Source organism: Armigeres subalbatus, chromosome 1 (assembly GCF_024139115.2).
Source record: "Armigeres subalbatus isolate Guangzhou_Male chromosome 1, GZ_Asu_2, whole genome shotgun sequence".
Classification (NCBI taxonomy): Eukaryota; Metazoa; Arthropoda; class Insecta; order Diptera; family Culicidae; genus Armigeres; species Armigeres subalbatus.
The window spans coordinates 75,318,673-75,344,686 of NC_085139.1; the positions used below are offsets into that span (position 1 = coordinate 75,318,673).

At 36.8% G+C, this 26,014-nt stretch overlaps 1 protein-coding gene and 1 long non-coding RNA gene across 3 annotated transcripts in view; both read left to right on the plus strand.

Annotated features, from left to right (window-relative positions):
* Window positions 1-26,014, plus strand: part of LOC134227293 (probable serine/threonine-protein kinase DDB_G0272282) — a 195,722-nt gene that overhangs the window by 44,802 nt on the left and 124,906 nt on the right. For both annotated transcript variants that reach the window (XM_062708670.1, XM_062708678.1), the window contains exon 3: window positions 22,602-22,692. In XM_062708670.1, coding sequence (XP_062564654.1) covers window positions 22,602-22,692 — 91 coding nt within the window. The remainder of the gene's footprint in view (window positions 1-22,601; window positions 22,693-26,014) is intronic.
* On the plus strand, window positions 11,644-12,053 carry LOC134212835 (uncharacterized). Its single transcript, XR_009979359.1, has 3 exons — window positions 11,644-11,715; window positions 11,786-11,915; window positions 11,966-12,053. It is a non-coding gene; the product is annotated as an uncharacterized LOC134212835 (long non-coding RNA).

Consider the following 26,014-nt stretch of genomic DNA (forward strand, 5'->3'; position numbering starts at 1 on the left):
GCTTATTTATTTTCGTTTTGTGGAAAATTTTAAATTGTTTATGGAAATTTTGTTCTATTTGTGGAAATTTTATATTTATTTATGGCAATTTTCTATTTTTTATGGGAATTTTCTAATTGTTTAGGGGGAGTATTTATTTTAGTCATACAATTTACATGTCCATATCTTCCGGTACTGGCAATCGGATAGGAAAACGAACACTGATCGCCCCTTGGGCAAATTCACGAACTGAATCAGATCGTTTCTTGGAATAGATTCCGGATCGAATGCATGAAGTAATAACTCAGCCGTCTTCCAACCGATTTTGTAGATTTTGGTATCAATCGATTTATGAAGTTTTCAAGGTTTTGCCCAACTATTAAAAACAATAGTTTAAAGGTTCCCCCAAACACACGCGACGCACAGTGCTTTGTCCCTTGGAAAAAAATGTGAAAATAGACCCGCGTATTTAGCCGAATCAAGTATGCTATGATATTAACATATGTTGAAAATATGCGGTATGCACATTAGTATCTTAGTGTGGTCCCTGGGACGATCAAAACAACTCGCGTTTGAAAACAATTCCATCACTGAAAGTGGGTGATATATTGCCAGTTAGTTATTGTTAGTGAAAAGCATCTTTTTCATTGCCTAAGTTTTCGACCGGTACATTTCACTGTAAAAATCGATATGGAAAGCATAAAATCAAGTAGGAACACGGCAGGTATTTCCGACCATCGTCATAGGGGCTAAAACCATCGAAAGGAACGTCATTTAGCTAGAACTCCACTATAGCAGAACGTATCTCCTCTCCTGAGCTTACGATTTGATACGGATGAGTTTGTCAAAAAAGTTTCTCTTTTAGTGGTTTTCGAGACTATGACGAAAAGACGAAAATACCTGTCTTAACCCTAAGTAAAATCCAATTCAATGTGTTTCAGTTAGACATCTTTCAATAATTGTAAGACGTAAAGCTTCCAAGTTATGCGCATGAAGTTATATAGGAAGAAATAATCTACAACTCTAAACAGCATTTAAAAAAAATTGCATCAAAACACATCCCTGAAAATCGTACTATACTATAAATGAGATCTGTTATAGCGATTGAAAGTGATTGCAGGTGCTCTTATTTGCTCCATTATTAGCTGTTAACGATTTTCTAGGTGATACTCTTGGGCTCAATATCATGGATATTGGATATATACAAACAGTGGCTTTCCGTCGATCAGTCCCAACGTAAAGCTCATGTGTTGAAGTGTCTGTCTAGTTTATATAACCCAGATAATTTCTCCGAGGAACTTGAGAATGAATGAAGGCAGTTTTGCAAATTGTTTTGTTTGAGAATTGATCAAAAATGGTCAAAACCTTTCGATCATCCGGGAAATTCGAGAAGCAAAACTCTCGCTGTCTTCCTCGCAATCCGAATACAAATATTGAAGGAATTGCTGAGTCTTCATTCATCATCGCCAGGGGCAGAGCATAACCATGACCATGAGCATGATGACCGTGCAGTTCGTAGCTGCTACTCCGTGATTGACCAGAACAATCGCAATTTCACAGAGAACCAATGGACGGAAGCATGGAATTTGCTCTCCAACCTCAATGTGCACACTGCATTGTCAGAGAGCTCTAGTGCACGAACTCGAGCGGTTAGTTTTATGGAAAACAGTCATCACAATTTGAAAAATAAAACACTTGAACAGTTCTGATGTGACTTGCTAACTCCAAGTCCAAAATCCGACTCTCTTCTTTATTTACAAAAACGTTATTTATAATTACTGGCTATTGTTTACAATTTTTCTCTCATTTTCAATAATGTTGCAGAATGTTGCATGCTACCTACATTTACTCTCATGTGACATTCTGCTCCGAGAGCATTCGTACTCTCTAAATAAACAATTATTTAACAATTGAGTCAGCTACTATTTCTAGGCCAGCTTATTCGCCAAGTTTTGCTTATACTTAAATATCCGTTGTTTATTTTCAACAGCGGTTGCTATTTGATAAACATAAATGGACAGGTTCCAACCTGTCCAATCTTTCCTTTTGTTCGTTTATATGACATACTTTAAATATAGAAGAAAAATGATGATTATTGCATGGCGTTTAGGGTCGCTACATCTCTTCCAACCCACTGAGCTTGAAATTAGAATTGTAAATTATCATTTCAAGTGGATAGTTGATGGTTTCGTTTCAAAACTTTACGGTTCTTTTGAAGCTATAGTTCAAACATATTCATGAAATATTCAAAAGTTGTCCTCTGATCATTAAAAAATACAAATTTTCAAGCAGTGTATATCTTTGAAATTCCTTGATACTATTTTCGTGCAATTTTCTGATTCCTCAAATTAATTTTGCTATAACTTTTTTTTTTTAATATTTTCGCTTAATCCCTCTACACATATACTTCCTCGAGAGTGTCTTACCTGATGATGCCATCTTAACTCGCCTAGCGTCTGCTTGCTGATGCTCGTTTCTTCATCATATCTCGTGTAGATCACTTGGTCGGTTTCAGATTCCGAGTGCAGGGTATACTCCTGGTATGTTGCTTGGTTGTTTGAACTTGTAACGTAATATTGGATCTCCGTGGTGAAGTTTTTGATATATGATGTCTATCGTTTGCTGGGTGCGTAAAATTTGATCGTACCGTTCACTAGTAATAATTTGACGTGCCATCTCCGAATGTATATGTTGCTTTCCTCTGGTTGTAGTTCATGAATTTACTGCTTGCCTTATAGCAAAAATGTGTAGCTATTATAGTGTATCTCCAATAGTTTTCAGTTGATTCTCCGTTGATACGTAAGTTGTGGTGAATTGCCGTGTATACGCTGCTCAGTTTTGTTGTGAGACATTCGCATCTTTTGTTGTGTGATGCAAATTAGTTGTTATTGATAAAATTTTGCTCGTTTGATAATTCGCCTTGGGTTGATCCTCTTCATCACTTGTCTTCTATCGTGGGAGTTTAGTCTTCATGGTTTTTCTGTTTCTGCTTATCTCGGAGTTATTGTGTTATTTCGCCTGGTTAAATCTTCTTTCATATCGCCTTGTATAATTCACCTTTTCCTAATGTTCCTCCGAAAATTTCTACTCCTGATGTTCCTCCAAAGATTTCGTCCCGTTGAATCCGTCTTGATACCCCCACACTCTTTATCTTCAACCTTCCGTATGACCTGTCGTTCTGGTGATACCAATTAACTCTGGTATGTATTTCTCGATACACGATGTCTTCCTTCGTTCGATTCTCGATGTCTTCCTTCGCCATCGGATGTTGTCTGTTCGTCTTCGCTGGATGTTCTCTCGCCCGTTTGCCTCTCGAGTAAGTTATTGTGCTCATTTACATTTGGAAAATAATTGTGAACTATTTTACTGTCTTTTACTACTCTACACTGTTTTTGGTTTTTTTTTTTTTTGATTACCGGATAATGATTACATCTTCAGTGCTATGTTACTATTTTTATGAATTTGATTCTACTTATTGGGCCTTGCCTCCTTTTGAATTTATCGTTCGATAATAAAACAAATAATTGATTGTATTACTTCATCTGATTATGTTATTCTCGCTGAATTATCCCCCGTGAAAAAAAATTGAGTTGAAGCAAAGAATGTATTCTGCAGGTTTTTGTACAGATATAACTAAAGATAATATAATTTTCTGCAAAATACTTTCTGCCACATATTCCATATTATACCTTATTGTTTTTTTTTGTTTAGGTTGGCCTTGATGGTTAATTGCTGCAACTGCTTTCCCTCCACCGTTTCTGGCTTTTGGCGTGTTTCTGAAATGAGACTTAGACCTCGTGTTTAGTTTATATTTCATATTTAGGCGATAATTTAACATAAAGCATATTTGAACAAAAAGCAAAATTCTCAGATTATTATTTTTGGTTAATTTAACAGTAACTCAGCTTGTTTGTAATACCTCGATACTTATAATAATATCAACCATTTCCAAATTCTCTTTCTTCTCACGAGTCTTACTATAGTAATTTAAAAAATGTTATTTAGTATAACCATGATTACCTTTTCATTTATTTGTTTTACCTTTTTTTTTCAATTCTCGAATTTTTCAATTGTCTAATGCCCTTTTTTTAAGTTCAATTTGATATTGATTTTCCCTAGATTTCACTTAGATTTGCTCCACTTTGAATTTTTTCATCCCCATTTTAACCACATTGTCTCTTCTCACATATTTCATGATTTTCGTTTTGTTCATTTTCTCAGTCACTATTTGTTACATATTCAATCAATCATTCATACAACAAGTGCCATATTCACACATTCCGAGGACGTCTCCTCTTGTCCATTCAAATAACTGTTCACCTTCATACTATCAAGCACTCAAACAAAATTTTTCATTTGTTGTCATACTCTGTCACATATTCCTTCTTAATGATATGTTTAATACAAGAGATTCCATCGCGCAAATCTCTCTCGGTACCCAAAACTAGTTTCTCATACTCATATTAATTAGTTTAAAAAAAATCACTTTCATATATCGTTCTTCTAGAATCATATTTTTACATTTCCGTTATACTTACAAACTTTACGAATTTCCATCGATTATAATTTATTCGGCTTCTTCCATATTACATATATATTTTTTTTTTAACTTTACTTGTTGTCTTCTCATACCTGTATTCAACTTCTAGCTCCTCATATTTCCCTTTTTTTTTAGCATATGTCTTTCATATAATAATTTTGATATTTATATTACCTGATTTATCTTCAAGTTGATCTCATATTCTTACATATATTATTATCTGTTTCATTCTGGATGGCCATCCATTATCTTTTTAAAATGCTTTCTCACTTATCATATGTTGTAAATACGTTTGTAATAAATCATTCTGTTTAAATTACTGTTTTATCTTTGCATTTTAATTTTTCTCGCAACGAATCAATTAAACTTTTCATAGAAATTCTTTTCCCATACCATTTTATATTTCAGCTGTTCAACAATATATATTTTATATCCCATTACATGTTACCTTTTTATTTTTCCTTATTATCCCTCTTTCATATTTTCCCATAGTTGTTCTGTTTTAGACCCCAGCAGGTTACCCATTTTCATCCGTATTGGATTTATCATTATTTTTTTGTGTTCTCCCATAATGCCCTGTTTTAGACCCCAGCAGGTTACCCATTTATATTCTCGTTCGTGTTAATGTTTTGTATTTTCCCATAATTTTCCCCATAGATTTTACAAGCTTTAATAGAAGTAATAGTTGATTCGTGTTACACAGCTTTCAAGGAATGCTGTTGTTATACTTGTAAATTTAGGTTCGTTAAATTTAAATAATAATGCGTTGACTATACTGTTTATGCTAGTTACCTTCTTCATCCGTACATATAATATACGCCTTAAAAATGAAAACGTATAAATCATTTCATTCTTTGTACTTATTTCAGTTGAATTTATTGACTATTTTGTATACTATTTGAATGAATGTTTTTTTCATCATGCTTGCTAATATTTTAGTTTGTCTATAATTATAATAGTTATGCGCTTAACTAGATTTCATATTGTTTTAAATTTATTATATTTATATTTATTTGCTAAATCGTACTTATTGATTGTATAAATAACTTATATAATGTAAATTAAAATGTAAAGATATCAAAATAGTCTTAGTCAATATATTATGTATAGAACTTAAATCAATACTTATTCTAACTAAGTTTAAAACTTATTTTAAATAACTATGTTCTATCTATTTACATTACTTATGCTAATCCTTATAATGATAATCCTTAAACTTACTATGTAGACTCACCATGCTCGATACTAAGCTTTACTTTTCAGTCGTTGTATTTCTTTAGTCTGTTATTATGCACTTTTTCAAGTCTTTTCCCGTTTTTGATTATTGTAGTTTGTGCACTTGGAAGACTAACTACTTCATATGGACCTCTCCATAAAGATTGCAATTTCTGTCCTGTACCTGTAGGGTTGGCTTTCACTAAAACCATATCTCCCCACATTGGTTGCCAATCTTTAGCTGTTTTGTCGAAATATTCCTTCCGTTTCTCCTTCGATACTATCAAGTTTTCTCTAGCCGTGTCGTGAATATATTTTAGAGTGACTTTCAATTCGTTGGAATAGTCTCCATAGGTAAATTCCATATCTCTCATTCTGTATATTGAATTAGGAATTCTTGCTTTTCTGCCATAGAGTAATTCGAAAGGCGTGAAACCAGTCGATGAATTAATTGTAGTGTTATACTGGAATGTAAAATGGGGTAAAAGCCTATCCCAGGTTTGTGGATCTCCTCCTATAAATTGGCGTAAGTAAATTTTTAATTCTCTGTTGGATCGTTCCACAAGATTTGCCTGAGGATGATATGCTGTTGTTGTTATCTTTTTTATTTTTAAAACTTTACAAACATTTTTCATGAGGTTGCTCACGAAATTTGCACCTTGATCTGTTACTAGTTCCTTGGGTGTTCCAAATTTGCAAATAAAGTTATCTACGAAAGTTTTCGCTACAGTTTCGCTTTCTTGATTTTCCATTGCCGCAACAGTTAGATATCTGGTTAAGTCATCCTGTATGACCAGGCCATATTTGTTGCCATTATTAGATTCAGGTAGTACTACAATATCCATAAATATTTTATCGAATGGTTCAGTAGATGTAGTGGTAATCTTCATTGGAATTTTGTTTGAGGCACTAATTTTGTTCTTTTGGCAAGAATCACACTGCTTGACGTAGTTTTCAATATCTTTTCTCATATTTTCCCATATGAACATTGGGCTTATCCGCTGAAACATACGTTTACCCCCAACATGTCCCCCCAATGGGCAGTCATGAAATTCCTTAAGTACTGTATCTCTTTCTTCATGTGGCACCCACATCCTCTCTTTGTTTGGGGCAAACAACGTGAATTTCTTATTAAATTTTTCTGCAATAAATCGTAGCATGTTTGCATATATAGGAGCTTGGAGGTTTCTAAACGAAATTATTTGAATATTTTTCGCTTCATCTGCGAATACTGGATGTTTGCTAAATCCATTCGTCAATTCCTGAAATAATGTTTTCGGGTCTTCTTTTGATTGCTTGGTTCCGTTCAATATAATGCCCCACATTTTGTGATCTGGTATTGAAAATATGTTTCCATTCAAATAATCTTTCAGCCCATGAGGCAGCTTAGCCAATTCGCTCAACTCTTTGTATGCTGATCTGCTGTTAAGAATAACAAACGTTGCATCAATTTTATTTTCTGGAATTATTTCTTTAGAAAAGTTCAAAAATTTGAAATCAATTTTACCATCTCGTTCAGCGTTTTCAAATTCTTCGTATACATTCTCATGACATTGATCGTCATCTATGTTGAAGCTTAAATCAATGTTATCCAGTCCATCCATATCTGCGCTCCAATTTTTACTCGTTTTTCCATTGAAGGCTTTTGTGTTTGCATTGTCATGATTGGTCTTTTCCTTTTCTTGCTGTTGTATTTGCCTTCTTTGTCGTCTGGTTATTACTGCAATATGGTTTGGGCTACTTTCCTTCTCATTATCCGGCTGCTGCAGTCTAGATAAGAAGTCCGCTACAATGTTATCCTTTCCTTGTTTGTATCGAATATCAATTTCCAATCCCTGCAATTTCAATCTTAATTTGGTCAAGGTTGGAGAGGTTTCCTTCAAGTGCCATAGCGAAATCAGTGGTCTATGATCAGTGTAGACTATAAACCGCTGTTGATAAATATAATGTTTAAAATAGTTTACCGCCCATACGATTGCAAGTAATTCCTTCTCAATTGTATGATATTTACGTTCAGCGCCAACAAGACTCCTACTGGCGAATGCAATAGGTCTGTTTATAGATTTTTCATTTGAAAGTACTGCTCCGATCGCATAATCACTAGCGTCTGTAGTTAAAACAAATGTATCATTGTAATTCGGCCTTACTAATAAGGTATCTGAAGTTAGAAAGTTTTTCAGTTTTGTAAATGCTTGTTGGCATTCGTTGGTCCAATTAAACTTTACGTTTTTCCTGAGTAAGTCATTTAATGGTTTTCGTATTTCGGCTATTCTTGGTATGAATTTTCCATAGAAATTAACTGTTCCTAGAAACGAACGAACATCTTTTACTGTTTTTGGTGTTGGCATTTTTTGAATTGCTGTTATATTGTCCGTTACAGGATGAATTCCGCTTTTATTCACGATGTGTCCCAAAATTTTAATTCTGTCCTTAAAATTTGGCATTTTGATGGTTCAATTTTCAAATTATGCTTACGAAGAGCCCCCAATACCTTTGACAAGTTTTTGTTGTGTTCTTCAATTGTACTTCCTGAAACTATTATGTCATCTAAATAAACGAATGCTTTTATGCCTCTTAGTTCGTATAACACAGTGTTCATCAATCTTTGAAATGTTGATGGGCTATTTCTGAGTCCCATAGGCATTCTCGTAAATTCGAAATGTCCTGTTGGGGTGGAGAAAGCTGTTTTTGGAGCGTCTTTCGGATGAATAGCAACCTGATAAAATCCTGATTTCAAATCGATTGTTGAAAAGTATTTGCTATCACCAAGGCTATCTAAAATTTCGTCAATTATGGGAATTGGGTATACAAAAGGTTTTGTGATAAGATTTAGAGCTCTGAAGTCTACTACAATGTGATATTTCTCATTGCCGTCTGTATCCAAGTCTTTCTTCGGAATACACAAGACTGGTGCATTCCATGGACTTTTACTCGGTCTAATGATCCCTTGCCGCTCCATTTCCTCTATCTCTTTATTGATTTGAATTTTGGTTTTCTCTGGGAATCGATATTGTCGTTTGTTGATTGGAACATTAGTTGTAGTCTCGATCTCATGAACAGCCGCATTTGTTACTGTAAGGTGATCTCCTTGGAGAAAAAACACATCTTGGTAATTAACCATAATTTGGGCCATTGTATTAAAATCATCTGTTTTCAAATGTTTCATTTCTAGTAATTTCGTTAATTCACTTGTTCTAATATTTCCGTGCAATTGTTCATGAATGTTGTTTTCTACAAGGCTGCAATCCAGTTTTTGATCTAAATTTTCGAACCCATAAATTTCCTCGGATGGTTCATCTACCATAGCCTCTGATGTAAAAACTTCTCCCATTTTTCTGTTAAGTTTGGCAAGGTCGTCATTTACAATAGTATTCGCAAAGTATTCTTCTTCGTCTGTGTATATATCATCTGGATCTGGTTCCTCTGGTTCTTCTTCATTTTCATCAACATGTTTCTTTAAACTGTCTTGGTCTTCAATATCCCTTAAGACGTAGTCTACTATGTTCCATCGTATTCGATTATTTTCCATATATGGCTTCTTACCCTCTGCATTAGTTTTGAAAATTCCAATTTTAAAATTATCTTCAATGGCATGAACGTGTTTTTTGATAAAATTCGCTCCAATTATTGCTGGGACAGTCAGATTTTTAACCACATAAAATTTTGTGGAAATATTTTCTCTCAATCTTCAAATGTATCCAAATAGATCCTATTGATAAAATCGAATTTTTAGTCACTCCTTGAACTGTCATTTGATCTTTCGTATTTATGGATTTTGCCCTACTCTGATTGCTCTTTTGGCGCTGATTATATTCATTTGAGCCCCAGTGTCTAAAAGATATTTTGTTAATTCGTTTGGATTTTCAAGTGTGGCAAGTTCCAAACAGAATCGATGATCGTAGGTAAATTCTATGGTGTATCTAATACCTTCATTTTTCATTTCGTTTAATTCCTGGTTTTCTTGAACCTTAAGCGAATAATTGTCTTCAAGTTGGTTGGTTTGTTCCTGTTTGTCATAATTATTTTCTGCAAAACAATTTAAATCCGTATGTTGTTTCCTATAAGTATCCTTAGGAAAATGACCTGTATCAATAGTTTGATTATTTGTTCGACATCCTTTGTCAATAATATGTTCAGCTTCTTTAAATGCAAAATCTTCGTTATCTGTTGTCTCTGTTTGACAAGCCATGTCACTAAATAATACGTAATTCCGATTACTTGTGTTTCCTTCACTGATTTTTCCAGCTAATGAATTGACGCCATTTATTCCCTCTTTGATTTATTTTTAGTAGTGTTCGCAATAATATCTGGTTTGCGCAAAATGATATACGCAAATTGCTGATCAATATATAATGTATGTTGCTTAAGAAATTCTGCTCCTATAATTCCCGGTACACATAATTCTTTTATTAAATGGAATTTAATTTTATATTGCGAATTCCCATTATCACGTTTATTTCTACTGATCCTAATGTTAACGTTTGCGTTGAATTGAATCCAGTCATATTCAATTTGTCGGACAAATTTACTTCAGTTTGCCCCATATTAGCAGCTACGTCCCATCTCATTAAGTTACAACAAGCACCAGTATCTATCAAAACTTCATTTTACGATTGGGATTGCCCATTGCTTTGAGGGCCAATAAAAATTGATTATCGCTCGTACGTATAATTGGCACCCTTTCATGTGCCGGAATACAAATATTAAGCTTGTGCATACCTGTAGAGGAGTTTTCTTCCATCTTATTTGAATGTGCATTATTGGAATTTTTCCTATAAACTTTAAATTTATTGTTATTATTATCCACATTATTATATTTAGCAATATTAGTGTTATAGCGTCTAATTGGTTTATTATCTATTTGTCGGGGTGTTCGGACGCAATATTCGAAACCCCATTGATCAGTTTTTGTTTCGTGTTAGATGTAGTCCTTTGAGCATATGCGTGTAAAAAATCATTTTGACATTCTTCACCATTCAAGTTTTTCTATGTCCCTCGTTAGAGATTTGATAGAGATTGTCTTCCAAAGCCTTGTTCAATATTTCCACTCTTACGTTGATTTCTTCAATTTCATTTCTATCGTCCCACTCGTTTTTAACCAGATGAGTAACTCTGGAAATGATTTTTCTCTCTGGAATATTCCTGCATGGGCTAGATCCTTGTTTCGAAGTCCCCTAAGAAGTGTTTTCGCAAAGATGATAACCCAAACGGCCCTTCATTTTCTATCCATTTATACAATTCTTCTGCTCTCGCTTTATATTCATCAAACGATTCGTTTGGTTTCTGTAAAAGTGTTTCAATATCTTTCATGAGAGCACTAATGCTTTTCTGAAACTTAAATTCTCGTTGTAAATTAGCTTTCACTTCTGTCCAAGTAGGGGCAATTAAATTCGAAATTCTTCGAAGAGCCTTACCTTTCAATTTCATCCATATAACATTCAAAAGCGGAGTTTGATCGTGTCCTTCTAACTGAGATGCAAATAATTCCAATTGTAAAATGAATGGTTCCAGCTCTTCTGGATTTCCATCATATACGGGTATACATTGAGTGCTGTTATTTGTGAAAACTCCATTTTACCTTCCGTTTTGTACCGAACCAAAGTATTTAATCAAGAATCAATTAATTGTGACATTGAGGTGTTAAATTGAATAAACTTGTTTGTAAGAACACAAATCCTGCGAACGCATATTGCTGGCAATTACTGTACTGCTGTTGCATACATTATTTCATTCAAATCAAAAGCTCCTGTACGTAGACGTGTAATCATATCCAATGCATTGCATTGGAAACGCGCCCATTAGCGTGCGCCTATCTGCTCGTCCGCGGTTTGGACGACTAATTGCCGACGCATCAAAATGTACTCAGTCCGTTCGCGGGTCGTTCGTTCAGTTCTTTCGCGGGTCGTATTGAAAAAAGTGCCGAGAGAGTTACCGAAAAAAGTGTGCCATCCAGTGTCCAGTGTAGAACATCGTCGTGGAAGGTAAATATATAGTGATAATTAATTTATTGTAGGTGAACGTATGTGAATGCCATGGGTATCTTAATTTTAGTTTTCACCGGAAAATCCATCAAGACGTCTTCGAGTTATGCGAAAACGAACACAGACCGTTTAATCGTGGACAAATTCTAGTGCTTTACCGCAGTGTTTCCTGTTGTGCGGTAACCAAGTATCGGTGATAGGTGAGTAAACACCTCTGTATCGTGTAAATAATTTCACCTTTCAATTTTAGTCCTGGACTTAATACCAATTTTTAATCGGATACTCTGGGCTTGGCATCTATTGAGTGTGAGTATTTAGTAGTAAATAATTTGTTGAGGATACTTGTATTATGGTATTTATAAATAAAAATGTTTTATTTATTACATGTAAATGCTTCGAAAAGCCCGAAATTCATGTACTCACTATACCACATTTTTTTTATTGCTCCGATGCTCCAGGGAATTTAATTAATTTGTCCGAGTTTTTTGTTCATTATGGCTGATTTTTTTGTCCTTGTTCGCACATTTAAAGTTTTTATTCTGATGTGCACAATCATAGTTTTCTTCACTTTTAACACATTTTGGATGTGAATTTCATTTCACTAAGTGTCTTTTGAACTTTTTCACTTTGAAATTCAACCATCTTCTCGATTTTTTATAACTACTACACAGTTCGAAACGGCGTTTCCATTGCCAAATTCTAGTGGTTACCGCTGTCACCAATTGCACGAACTCGAGCGGTTAGTTTTATGGAAAACAGTCACTTAAAACACTTGAACAGTTCTGATGTGACTTGCTAACTCCAAGTCCAAAATCCGACTCTCTTCTTTATTTACAAAAACATTATTTATAATTACTGGCTATTGTTTACAATTTTTCTCTCATTTTCAATAATGTTGCAGAATGTTGCATGCTACCTACATTTACTCTCATGTGACATTCTGCTCCGAGAGCATTCGTACTCTCTAAATAAACAATTATTTAACAATTGAGTCAGCTACTATTTCTAGGCCAGCTTATTCGCCAAGTTTTGCTTATACTTAAATATCCGTTGTTTATTTTCAACAGCGGTTGCTATTTGATAAACATAAATGGACAGGTTCCAACCTGTCCAATCTTTCCTTTTGTTCGTTTATATGACATACTTTAAATATAGAAGAAAAATGATGATTATTGCATGGCGTTTAGGGTCGCTACACTAGTATTTTAAATGGCCGATAACGGCGCTGGCCACGTCCTCGCGGTCTATCGGGGATGTGAAGGAATTGATGATGCAATAACTCGCACACTGCAAGATGAGAACCCCTCTGCACTCGCCTCGAGTTCATGCGGATTTTTATTGGAATCTAGGAGTTGGGTTCTATGGCAGAACTTCGTCTTGGTTAACGGGTTGTCAATGTGAAAGTAATCAAAGGGTGGTGTATTCTAATTGAATAACGAAACAAGCTTTTTCGCTCATTTTGAATTCTAACATTTACCAAGTTTGTTGGTTTGGGATAGAAACGATAGAAACGGCATGAAAGCCCATTTCCAGTTCTAGTGATTGCTATAATATTAGAAATATATGGAAAGATACAAAGTAGGAGGTCTGGAACGGGCCTAGGATTGAACCCACGACCTACTGCGTATGAGGCAGAAGTGGTAGTCAGATGACCTCCAAAACCGTTTATTTGCGCAATTCATATCGTAATGATGATCCATTTAACTTTGCCAGGGGAAGACCTCAAAAACCGTTTCAGAAATGTTCAAATAAAACCAAGCCGAAGCCAGGAAACGGTTCGAGTAACGATAGCAACACTGCACGGAAATTTTTAACGAACCCAAAAACCATTTCGGAAATTACTCATTGGAAATTTTACAACGATTCTTCGTATTTTGTCATCAGCAACTGGTATTCCGTACAAAAGAGCTTTATCTAAAGCTGTAGAGCTGGTATTATATGCAAGGAACTATTCATAAGTTATTGCTGCACAGACGTTATTGAAACCTTTGAATTGATCGTTGGAGAATTATCTGAGGAAGCGTTAGAAACCAACCACTTATTAGAGGAAATCGTTTGAAGCATACGAGAAAATCTTCGAGAGTCAATACCAACACAGACCTAATGAATTATATGCTGCTCTCTTCTTATCCATCAGTATCTGGAAAACGAAAACCAGCTTCGAATAACCACCATACAGATAATGATGATATTTCTACATACTTTGTTTATGAAGTAGACGATGACGATTCCGTTGCTCCGTTCAGTGATAAGTTCCTGATTCTATAGTATAAAACATGAGCTGGCGTTTACGTCACGTATGAGATGGTCAATTGGAAATTGGTCAATTGTTGTGAAAGAAACTGTTATCATACCTCATATTTTTCTTAAAAAGATCCTGATTCTTTGAGACAAATCTGGAGTTAACGGCATTTATGCAATTATTTGTTCAACATAGGACAATTACGCGAATAGTAGTTTTCATCATAAGTGACAATTTTCTCGAAAGGATCTCTATTATACGATGCATATTATATGCTATAAAATTTGGCGTTTACGACACATATGCAATCATCAATTTAACATAGGTCAATAATGCAAATAGTAGAAAAACTAGTTTACAACAATTTTCCAGAAGACACCATTGAGTTGAAACATGTGTAAGTTATGATTTTTGTCCCGCAGCTCCATACGTTCGAACCACTGTGCGACGCGACAGTCGCGATGCTATTCTATCGCTTGGCGACATCGATTTTGTCGCCGTTGGTATGGAAGCGTAAATAGAACACTGCCTGTAGCGACCCAACGATAGAATGACGGCGAGCCTCAAAAGCGCTAAACTATTGAAAAATCGTATTTTACCTGGCGCTGTTAAAAATCAGTAAGCCAACCAATCCCTTACGTGCATCGCTAGCACAAAAATCGAAATCGTTCAACTAACGGGATTGCCGCAATCACATGAAATTTTTACGCAAAGTTCGGACTAACTTTCGATTGCTGTTAGTAATTAGAAAGGCGCATTTCAGAATAAAAATCTGCTCTTTTCAGGACTAACATTTTATAAGAAGGAAGGGTTAATTGCAGAAATGGCGTCGGTTGCGGTCCCGTGACATTGATGGCGATGCTAAAAATTCATTCTAAATGGTAGCGTGCTAATAGCGGATAATCATCGAGTGGCCATCGGGTAGTAGGGGAAGGGGGGGCAATATGCCCTAGCTAAGCAAACACTGCTCTATTGTCGTATGTGTAACGCTATTCATGGGTATTTTTACATTATGCATAAGTTAAACAAGATAGCTAGTTGATGCCATTCAAAAATTGTCAAAAATCTCAATCATATTGATAATATTCACATTTCAAAAAAGTGGTGATATTCTGTTGCCGGAAAACTCATGAGGCAAAACGCCTTTTAGCTGGCAGCTCCTAAGGAACAAAGTACCACGCGTCGGCGAATCAGCTTTCTAGTATGGATAGTCCGTGGAGACGCAAGTACTTTAAAGGTTTTCCCTCGCCAAAATGTTACATGTTTCTTCAAAATGTGGAAATTTTCGGTTTTTCCGACCTTCCCATGTACTTTTTTGAAACATTCTTCGCCTATCCAACATAATTTTAAATCTAGTTTTGTTACGGACATCTTAAGGCTTCATGCCATGTCATTCAGAATGGCTGCCTTGCGGCTTACCAACACAGTCAAACAATCTACCACCCCACCCACCCCAATATGCACAGATTAATTTAATTCATATATTACCTACATACCTGACCATCTTCTCACTAAAAAAGTAAATCTGGACTTAGTTCTAAGTTCAATCTATGCGGCGCTATGATGATATTATCACATAGCGCTAATTTAAGGAAGATATATAAGCAAGTGAACAAAGTGAAAAAATTCCCCCCAGTAACGCACTATGCCAACGACGTCGCCGGTTTTAACACTCTGCACGTCGTCGGTAGCGTCGTATGCAAGCAATCATTGATCAGCAGCAGACAGTGATGTCGATATGAACTATTGTGAAATCATGGCGGAAACATGTAAAATATCGATTTAATTAATCAATCTTTTCCTAACGCATTATGTATTGATGCAATAATAATAATTTATTGATTTTGTTGTGGGGTGCAATGTAAAAATTGAAAAATCGGGGCAAAAAATGATCTTGTTATTGGTGCGTTTGAGCAGCTGGCAACAACAGTTGAGGATGTAAACATAAACAGCCAGCATCGTGAAAACATAACTAATAAATATTCACCTAAATCAAAGAAAAACTGATGCTTTTCTGACAAATTCCATCAGTTAATCCCATGCTTAGACTGTATTGATTAATACTGCTTCCAAATTGGGCTGAATTCTTCCGAATGCGTGCAATGTTTACTGTTGTCGGATGTTAACAAAAAAATAATCCCACGTGTATGCTTACTGAATTGGTATTGGAAGTTTCCACCACTACAAATCCATGGCTGATGATTTTTATGACACAATCACATTGCAATTTGAGTGTCACAACGCTTCACCTTAATGACGGTAAATATGAGGGAAACCACAAAAGGCGTTTTGCATCGACGGGGCGTTTTGGGGCCTCTTCCCCTAGTAGCTCAAATAAATTGAATAAATCGAGACGAGTTGTCTTCAAAAATTAAATTATATTCGCTCGGCGATGGCTAAAAGATGCAATCGGCAGCAGTAAGGCACTGCACTAACGAATATCCTTTTCTTTCGTTCTCCATGAAAAATGTTGAATAACAAAACCAATTTTGAGGCACGCCTTTCAATAAATTTCGGCTTCATCAAAAGGTGGGATAATACTGATTTTAACCATGCATTGGTACTGAAGTTTAAACATATTCTTGCTTCTTCTTATGAGTTCCAAATTCGTGTTTGTACAGATCTGATTTAATTTCGTTTGACATTTCGGAATCTCACCTTTACACAGAGCTCTAATCAGTTAGATGGTTCAGCAGATCCACCAAATTCATATCCGCTTCTTTCCTAATCATTGAGCGCTCTGGAGCTTGGAGATTCATGTCGTCGGCTTCGAAACCAGCCTAAGATTGAGTTACGTTTTTTATAATTTATTTCATTGAATCCATCCAAAAGGTGCAAAAGGTGGGTCATCTAAAAGCAAATTATAGCCGTTCCAATACTCTTCTGACCATCACTCATACGTATTAACAAGTAAGAACTAGAGCACAGTATTGTAGATCTTACTCTGTAATGCTCCACGCATTACGGGGTCAGTTATCGGCCTTGTCGTTTTCTAACTTCAATGCAGTGATAAAGAGATAAAGCTCGACCATGTAGTATCCTGTTTCACAAGCGCTGGTCGGAAGGAAGCGTTGCACAAATTATGCGCATAGCATAGCATCAGTAGAAGTCTAAAATTTCCCATCAAGATTTTAAATATTGAATTATTGAAAATAAAGGCTCCCCCAAACCTAAGCGATTGCAACACCGCGACTGTATCGCTAGGTCGCTGCATGCAATGTTCCATATACGATTCCATACAGTGGCTAAAATCGTGTTTTAAGCGCGTTGATTTAGTACCTTTATTAGGGTCGGTGTACCAATTGTCGCCATACATAAGAACAGCTTTTTAAAAAAAATAATTAAAAGGCATGTGGATGGACTTTATATATCAAACGAAAGGTTTTACTTCCTGCTCATTAGAACAGCTGTGAAAACCACAATAAAATTTGTTGATATCATCAAAATTGATTAATTCATAATAGGAACGCATGTACCAGTTGTGGCATTATTCTTAATTTTGATTCCTTATTTGGCAGATCCCATTGTTTTCTTATGGGACTGGCCAAATTGGGACCACTAGTGCGACAACTGGAGCAAAGGACGTTAAAAATTAAGCAAAATTAATTTTTATAATTACCGTTTTGACTCGAAGTCCGGACACCTAAGCACTGCTGAATTTTCAGTTCAATATTTTAAACGGATTTAAGTACTAGAACTTAATGATAGCACATCCTGTCAAGATTAACTTTTCAAATTTGCTGTAGTGTACTGAAAATGACATATTGTTTGCACGAAACAGCTAATATAATCGAAAACATTGAACATCGCTTGCTTCGAAATCCGGACACAGTATAAAGGATGCTTCAAATACTGGACAATTTTGCTTCGAATCTCCGGACACTTCGAGTTTGGCCTATATTGATTCTCATACAGCCAATTTAATCCGTTCAAAGACAACTAGGATATAACATCCATATTTCTCGGTTAATATAAATCCGTAAGGTAAGGTTTCTATACACATTTGTATGGAAATCTGGCATCCCCCGGTTGTGTGTACCATCCGAAGTTTCTGCTCCCAGATAGACCAGGACTACCAAAAAACAGCATTTGAAATCAAACGGGAGCATTTAACCCGATTCTGTTTTTACACGGATTTTTTATACACGGCCATGTAAAAAAAAATCCATTTTTGCAAAGTTGCTCCATTTTGCATGATTTGTCGAGAAATCATTAAACTTTTTTTACACGGATTTTCAAATTTTGAACTGAAAACTTTTTTACACAGAACGCATCCCCCGTGTAAAACAAGAATCGGGTGTAATTTTATACAATCTACCGGGGGGCCCCCCTTTCATTTCTCAAGGTTGAACGCTTTTTTGACATTTGACGTATCTGTGGGTAATGACATATTTTCAAAACTACCTCTCAAATTCAACGTGGATAAGCTGCAATAGATCATGAGAATCATTAGATGACCAAAATTCTTTTCTAATCAATAATACCAGAAATAAATATGATAGGAAGAACTGTGCCGATTTCCATCTCACTGAATATAATCGCAAAAATAAGAAATAAATCAAAGACCTTTTATTTTTTGTTTTTGATGGGATGAGCATCGGAGAATTAAAATTATGCATTATCTTATCATTGTTAAGATATACTTCGAAATATAGACATTAGTAGTATTTATGTGTCTTTTGAAATCCGTTTCAGTTTGCTATTATAAATCAAGGATTGGACGGAGCGATTGAAATAATGAATGCATGCGGATTGATAAATCCTGGCGTGTCCGAGAAATGTTGAGTTTTTTTATTTGACGGGTGTCGTTCACAACGTTTTTTTTACAGTTCTGTTAAAAAGCTAGTTTTACGAACTTGTTTTTTTTTTCTACAAAAAATGTGAATGGTTGAAAAAATACGTTTGAAGACAACCTTTCACTAGAAACTGAAAGCAAGTTTTGCTACTTGTGTGCAATTAATAAAGTGATACCATTAACAATATGTGTATAAGTATACATCAATAAGCTGAGAGCAAGCAATGTTCCTTTTGGGGTGTAGCAACTTAAATCTAAGAATATTGTAACTATGCTTGCTCATTACGAATCATTTGATTTCAATTAATTGAACTGATAAACAGTTATTTAACATCATTTCAGCATGTCCGGAAATCGAAGCAATTGTAAAAACTTGCCTTGAAGTCCGGAGATACAGAAAACGTAATAAAAATTATAAAGCTATGAATTCCCAAGCAATTTCTCTAATTCATGACAAAGAGTGCTATCATACTATGTTAATAAATTACTAATACCCCTTGCAAATGATAGAATATAGAAAATATGAGCTTAGTTTTCTTAATGTTGAATCTTAGGCTGCATTCTAAGAAAAATGAAATCCACCGTTGATTATGACATGCCTTCAACTTTTACCTCTAATTTTCAAGTTTTTACCACTGATCACGGATTACTTACATTTGTTAAAATGGTTTCAAGTCTAAGAATCGTTCCCTGCACTGATAACCCAAGAAATACTTGTTGGGATGGTAAATACAGTCAAATAACAATTTAAGTGTCCGGCTTTCGAAGCGTCCGGCAATTCGAGTCAAAACGGTATGCTTTGCTTGTTTTGGAGGAAATCAAAGGTGTTATCGTGTCATGTGAATATGCTTTATCGATATGAACTTGGTTTGCGGTGATTTGATCGGTCATTTGGCATATAAAGCACTAGTGCGACAACTGGTGCTATAGCCACAACTGGTACACCTAGCCTATGCAATTTAGCGTAATGGTATCCTCGAGACATTTTATCTGTAAGTACACACTTAAAATAAATCGCAGATTTCTGTGAAATTTCACCGAAATCTCAACAGCAGAACTGTTCGGTGAATAAGTTTACAGATGTTTTGACAGTTGAACAAAGGAAAAATCGCCGGAAATTTGGTGAAATAATTACCGAACGAATCTGCTGTTGAGATTTCGGTGAATTGAAGCAAAATTCACCGAAATCTGTGAAATGATTTAAGTGTGTAAATGCGCTTTTTTTGGAAGTATGCAGCTTACTGAGATCAATTCCCCTAAAAGTGAGACGAAAAAAATATTTTTTTCACTTCACAACATATGAGGTTTGATTCTTCATAAAAAGTTGTTGCAAAGGTTCTTTTGAAAAACTTTGTCGAAGACATGAAGTTCGTAATTCCGTTACTTCTAGAGATTTTTTTATGTTTTATGCTAACAACCACTTAAAAATGTTTTTTTTTTTCATCATACCTTTTTCATTTATACGTTTTTTGTATGTTCTAGAAAGTTTTAGATAATATTACAATACGCTGTTTAGTGGCCATTGCGACTTGAAAACTTGAAAAATAAAAATTAGTTTTATTGGACTTTTTTGTCATATTTGATTCTGCAACTTGACAACGGGCAAGTTGTGGAAGTCAATCTCATATGCACAACAAAGTACAAGTAATGAACTTTAAATTAAAACTTGAACTGTAGAGTTGTAAGCGAATGTAAGGATTGATTCATCAAAAACCATTTCCTACTATGCAAAGCAGAAACCAATCTCTCATCACAAAGAGCTGATGAACTAATGCACCATGCGTCTCCATATACGTCGAACATGTTCAAAGCTTGTTGGCATAAACAGCAATAAAGGGTCCCCCAGACCTAAGCGATTTCATCGCAGCGACGGCGACAACTAGTCGCCGCGATTCTATCGCTTGGTCGCTGCAGGCAATGATCTATTTACGCTTCCATATCAACGTCGACAGAATCGCTGTCGCCAAGCGATAAAATCGCGTCGTGACTATCCCGTCGTGTGTGTTTGGGGGAACCTTAAATCTCCAAAATCAATTTAATTTCGAACTTGGTGTCTTCGACAAAGTTTTTCAGGAGAACTTTTGCTACAACTCTCCCCCAGAAGGGAACTAGCCTAGATCTCAAGCTGCTGGTCTGACCGACGGGCGTGCAAGCGTGGGGAGATTTTGAATGGTGAGGAATCTAAATAAAACTTTATAATTTACACTTTACCTTTATGATTTATTCAGTGGTATGGACGGTGATGAGATACAGTGTCTATGGCTTGGTCGGTTAGCGGCGGCACTATAGCCGACTGCGTTAGGCATTGGCACGTCGTGTGGCCGGATGGCCGTTGGATGACCCGGCGGCGGTTGTTGGATAGATAGTCGTTGAATGATCCGACGGCGTCCGTGTTGCTTCTCGACGATCTTATGGCCGGGGTAAATTCCGGAATTTCCATCTGTTGACTGAAGCCGATAGCACGGCGTTAGTTGGCACGATGCGTGGGAAAAGTTGGGACGAACAATAGCTGTCGTTGTCAGGACTCCGTCTTCGAAGCATCTCCATATTTTTGGTAACCGTCTTCATTTGCCAAACAGCTTTGCCAAAATTCACTGCTTTGATTCATCGCCCACCCGTTTTGAAACGACGGTTAGACACTAACTTGACAAATTATTTCCGTGCATTCCAACACCATACACAAAGTGTTTCCATTCGGTAACAGCGCCAGTTCTGGATTGACCTCTTGATTATGCAGATATTTGATGAGATAGGCTTCATTTCGCCTCTTGAAGATGCGAAGCCATGAGCCCTCAGCATTCGTAATTCAAACCATATCTGGTCGAAACATTGACTACTGAATGCATCGCTGTCAAATGGGCACGATTAAGTCATGTTCTTGGTCTGTTTCAAACATTGTTTAAATCATTTTTCTAGAAATACTTTGAGTCATACAAATCGATAGAAATTATGAATCATAGAGAAATAAAAAGACAATCAAAGAATTGAAATTCCTTTCCATTCTTCTGAGCGTCGCCTAGATTATCGTTTATGGAAGTTTTCCGTCTCCACAGATTGTAGTTTTCTGGGCTGTAAGGAAGGCATAACAAACCAGAAACTTTCCAAACGATGCACCATTTATTTTTATTTTTCCTATCCTTTCTGCTTTGTGAAAATGTCCGAAGCTGAGTCTCGATTTTTTGTGGCTCGTCTGACGCCTGTTCATATAAAGGAAAAAAAACGGCAGGATTGCAGCACTTAAACAGTTATAGTGCCGTAAACTGCCTCCTTTTTGAACAGTCTCTTCGCAATTGTGGATCAACAAAATACTTTAACGAAACGCTTTGTTTTGTTAAGGCAAATTATATTAAATGGGTATTTTATAATTGGTAAAAGCGTGACAAAAAATTGTTCATTGGGTAGAAAAGGAAACTTGAAAGCAAAAAACACCAAAAGTTTACTATACTCTGGCTTCATATGCATTTGAAGAGCGTTATACAGAAAGATATTTTTCGAACGAAAGATTTGGTTGTTGAAAGCTTAATAAAAGTTCTCTAATAATATAAAATATTTCATATTTCTGTATAAAAAGTGTTTTATTTTAATCAGCCCCTCGTGGCAAAATCGTGTATCACACCAACAGGCGACCCGTGATTGTGAGGCAAGTGTACTTTTGGCTCCGCACGGTATTTGGAACACAACCGAAGTGGGAAGTCTCATTTCCATATTAAATCCATTTTGATGCACAACCTGGCGCGGTTGTTCCTCCACCCTGGACTCGCTTATTTACCAACCTTTACATTTCCTGCACGTTACGAATGCTAAATGGTTATTACATCATACCTTTGTATGGTTCTGCTTTCGTTTCAGCTCCACTCGGAATACAGAAGCACCTATCGATGGCACGAGTACACCGGAGGTCCCGAGGTCGTTCGCAAGCCACCTGTGCCAAATCAATTCGGTAATTATAACACATGGACCGGGAATCCGAAAATTGGGAGAGGAATGGGGGTTTTCTTCCTATCTAATGCTTATAAATCGAAAATAGTTCTACCATGTTGCACCACCTAACCATGCGCTCACCACTTAGAACAGTGCAAATAGCGAACCGATTATTTGCTCAAGATGGTACCGTGAAATGGGGATAGATTGTAAATCTCATTTAAATCGCTAAAATGTGGCGATAATTTGCAGAGGCTATTCGAAATCTTAATAGACTATGATAAAAAAAATATACCCGTCAGATCAGGACAATGATAAAAAGGCTAATTCCACAAAAACTTCACTCTAGGATAAACAAATAACCAACACACACAACACGCAACCAAGCGCTATATCAATAATTGTCCTTTCATTATCTATTCGCTATTCGTTATCTGTTACTGAGCAAAACAGAGGACAGTGAAGACTTAAAACTATTGTTAAACTTAAAACGTAGGAATGGATTTCTGGAATGGGATGAAAAGTGAAAAACGTAGAAACTAAATGTGAGTTATACGAAAGCATTATCTTTAGCATGCAAATTCAAAATAAATATAATTTACGAGCTAACTTCAGAGGAAAAATCTGGTTAGCTTCCGAGGGTCCGCAAGAAATCTCAAATATTTATCCTGAAGTAATCATGTCACAAGGGAACGAGGTTCGACAGACATGATCCCAGGCTAGAGCTTTGCGAGAGCAGCAATCTAACCTCCAAATAGGCATCGTACAGCAATCTGCGGGCAATGTGGTGGCAGTCAACGAACAGACAAATGCTTTGAACTGCAGTGGATGTGAACGACCAAATGCTGCCGAGCCGATGGTGCTGTGTCGGGATTGTCAGTGTTGCTACCACTATTCGTGAGCGAATGTGGCATCCGAAACCGTTCAGGCAAAACCATTCAATTGTTCGTCGTGTGTCCGGCTACATCTTTTACCTCCAACGCGTTCTACGACTGGTCGTACAAGTACATCTAGTGTACGACAAGCACGAATAGACAGAGACTGGAGGAGCAGAGACAACTAGAAAAAGAAGTGCACCGGGAACAGGTGGAACAACAAAAAAAAATCCAGGGAAGCTGTAGAAGAGAGAAGCTTGAACGGCAACGGCAATTCATCGCACGAGAATACGAGCTTCTCAATAAAGGTGACGTAGAAGATGATGATGTGAGCAATACTGCCAGTGACATTCCAAGCGGCAAACTCGAAAATTGAGTAAGAGAACACCGTGTGCCGGTCCATCCAATGCTATGCTTCAGCGTTCCAATTTGTCTGGTACGGTGTCTATATTAACACATTTGCCCAAAAGTACACGCGGCGCTCCCCACAGGAAACGACGCACCACGCTGTTTGCTGCCCGTATGCTCGATTCTTATGGGGAGATAACATTGCGGCGTTTCCTAAGGTAAGGTGCGGTTGTTCCTTTCGAATGTACAAGGCCGCGTGGAATCTTGGGCAAATCCGCTTTTGGAAACATTACAACAGCCGCTCGGTGAGTCGTATTGACAGCACCCTACAATACATCGACCGTCAGTTGCATTTACGGCAAACCTCCCAGATACAAATTTACAATCGACTCCGCTGACCCCAAAAGGGGCAACTGGTGGTAATACTAATCATATACCAAGCATAGCGGATCAGCTAGCTGCAGCCATTGATGTTGATACCATCGGTAGCATAACGGTTGGAGATACGGTCGACGATGAAGAAGAAGGCGCGATTAGTAGCGAAGCAATGCCATCCCAGGGAAAAGCCTATCGTCCGATATCACCTGTTGATATTCGGATGTTCAACCAGATCTTGGAAAATCCAAACACTATCGGGTCGATCACTGGCGCGGTACCAAAGGTATCCAAACACTATCGGGTCGATCGCTGGCGCGGTACCAAAGGTAGGTGGTAAGAAATCCAACACCGTATGAAAAATAGCACTTTGAAACCAAAAACCTTTGGAAGTACAAAGAGTTGAAGACGGAGCATAAAAAGGAGAACGACATAAGACGAAGACGATAATTGGAATTGGCAAACAAACTGAAACAGTCGGAAATTCAGAAGCGAGAGGATCGGCAAAGTCAGCGAGTACGAGAAGCTGATTTGAAAGCACAGCTGCAGCAGCGGGAACGCGACAAATTGGATATCGAGGAACCGAAGTTACGATAGTCTGCCGCGATGCAGGACGTATTGCAGCGGGTGCGGGAAATCGGGCAATAGTTCCTGGAGCAGAAATCCTTCAATTCCCAGCAACAACAAACCAAAGAACACGTTGCTGTACTTGAATCCCTCCCAATTGGGTTTCCTCAAGGAAGCCCTTCGACAAGCAGGTCTTCATTAGCAAGGTTTGTCCTGCATGTGAAACGAGAAATCATCAGGCAACAGGATAAACAACCTTGAAGAGACTTTCGATGGATGATCGCTGGAAAGTAGTAAGGGAAAATAAACTCTGTCGTCGCTGTCTTACTCCGCACACGCGGTGGCCCTGCAAAGGAGAATTTTGTGGGATCAAAAGCTGGCAAAGGAAGCACAATCGTCGGCTACATTCCAACAATCCGATGGAGCATCAACCAACCTTCAATCAAACCAATGCAACTGTCGCGGTTCATCGTCAAATCAGTACATCTACGTTATTCCGAGTACTTCTGGTGACTCTATATGGAAAGAACGGTCAAGTGGATACATTAGCGTTTCTGGATGACGGCTCGTCAGTCACAATCAGGCTTGTAAAATGCCATCTGCATGTCATTTGACTAATTTGATCATAACTTTCTTCAGAAGTACAACTCACATCATAACTTTAGATGTACGCATAACGCTTGAGTGGGGCTATATTTTTGTTCAAGGGTACATTGCTCTAAATATCACATTTAAGGCTGGAGATTGAAAACTCTCCAAAATGTCACGTGTCATTTGACATAATGTCATTTGAATGACATTTTGCCTCCCACGCCCCATATTACATATTTAGAGCAATGTCTTGTTAGACAAAGTTGTAGGCTCATTTAAGCGCTATAAGTTCGTCATACATCAAGAATCAATAGCTAACTTCTGAAAAAAGTTCTGGGAAAATTATACAAACGAATGCAAATGACATTTTACAACACTGGTCACAATCGTCGAACAGTCGTTGATCAGCGGACAAGGAGTGAATGGTCGAACAGAGTCTTTATGCACTCACTGGACAGGAGGCATGAAAAAGCAGATTACAAATAGGGTTACTGCTCCTGGACTTCATCTCATAGCTCCGATATTGGTCCTACGAAAAACAAAGCAATGAAAAGGTATTTGATTTGTTTATTATTTTTGTGATTT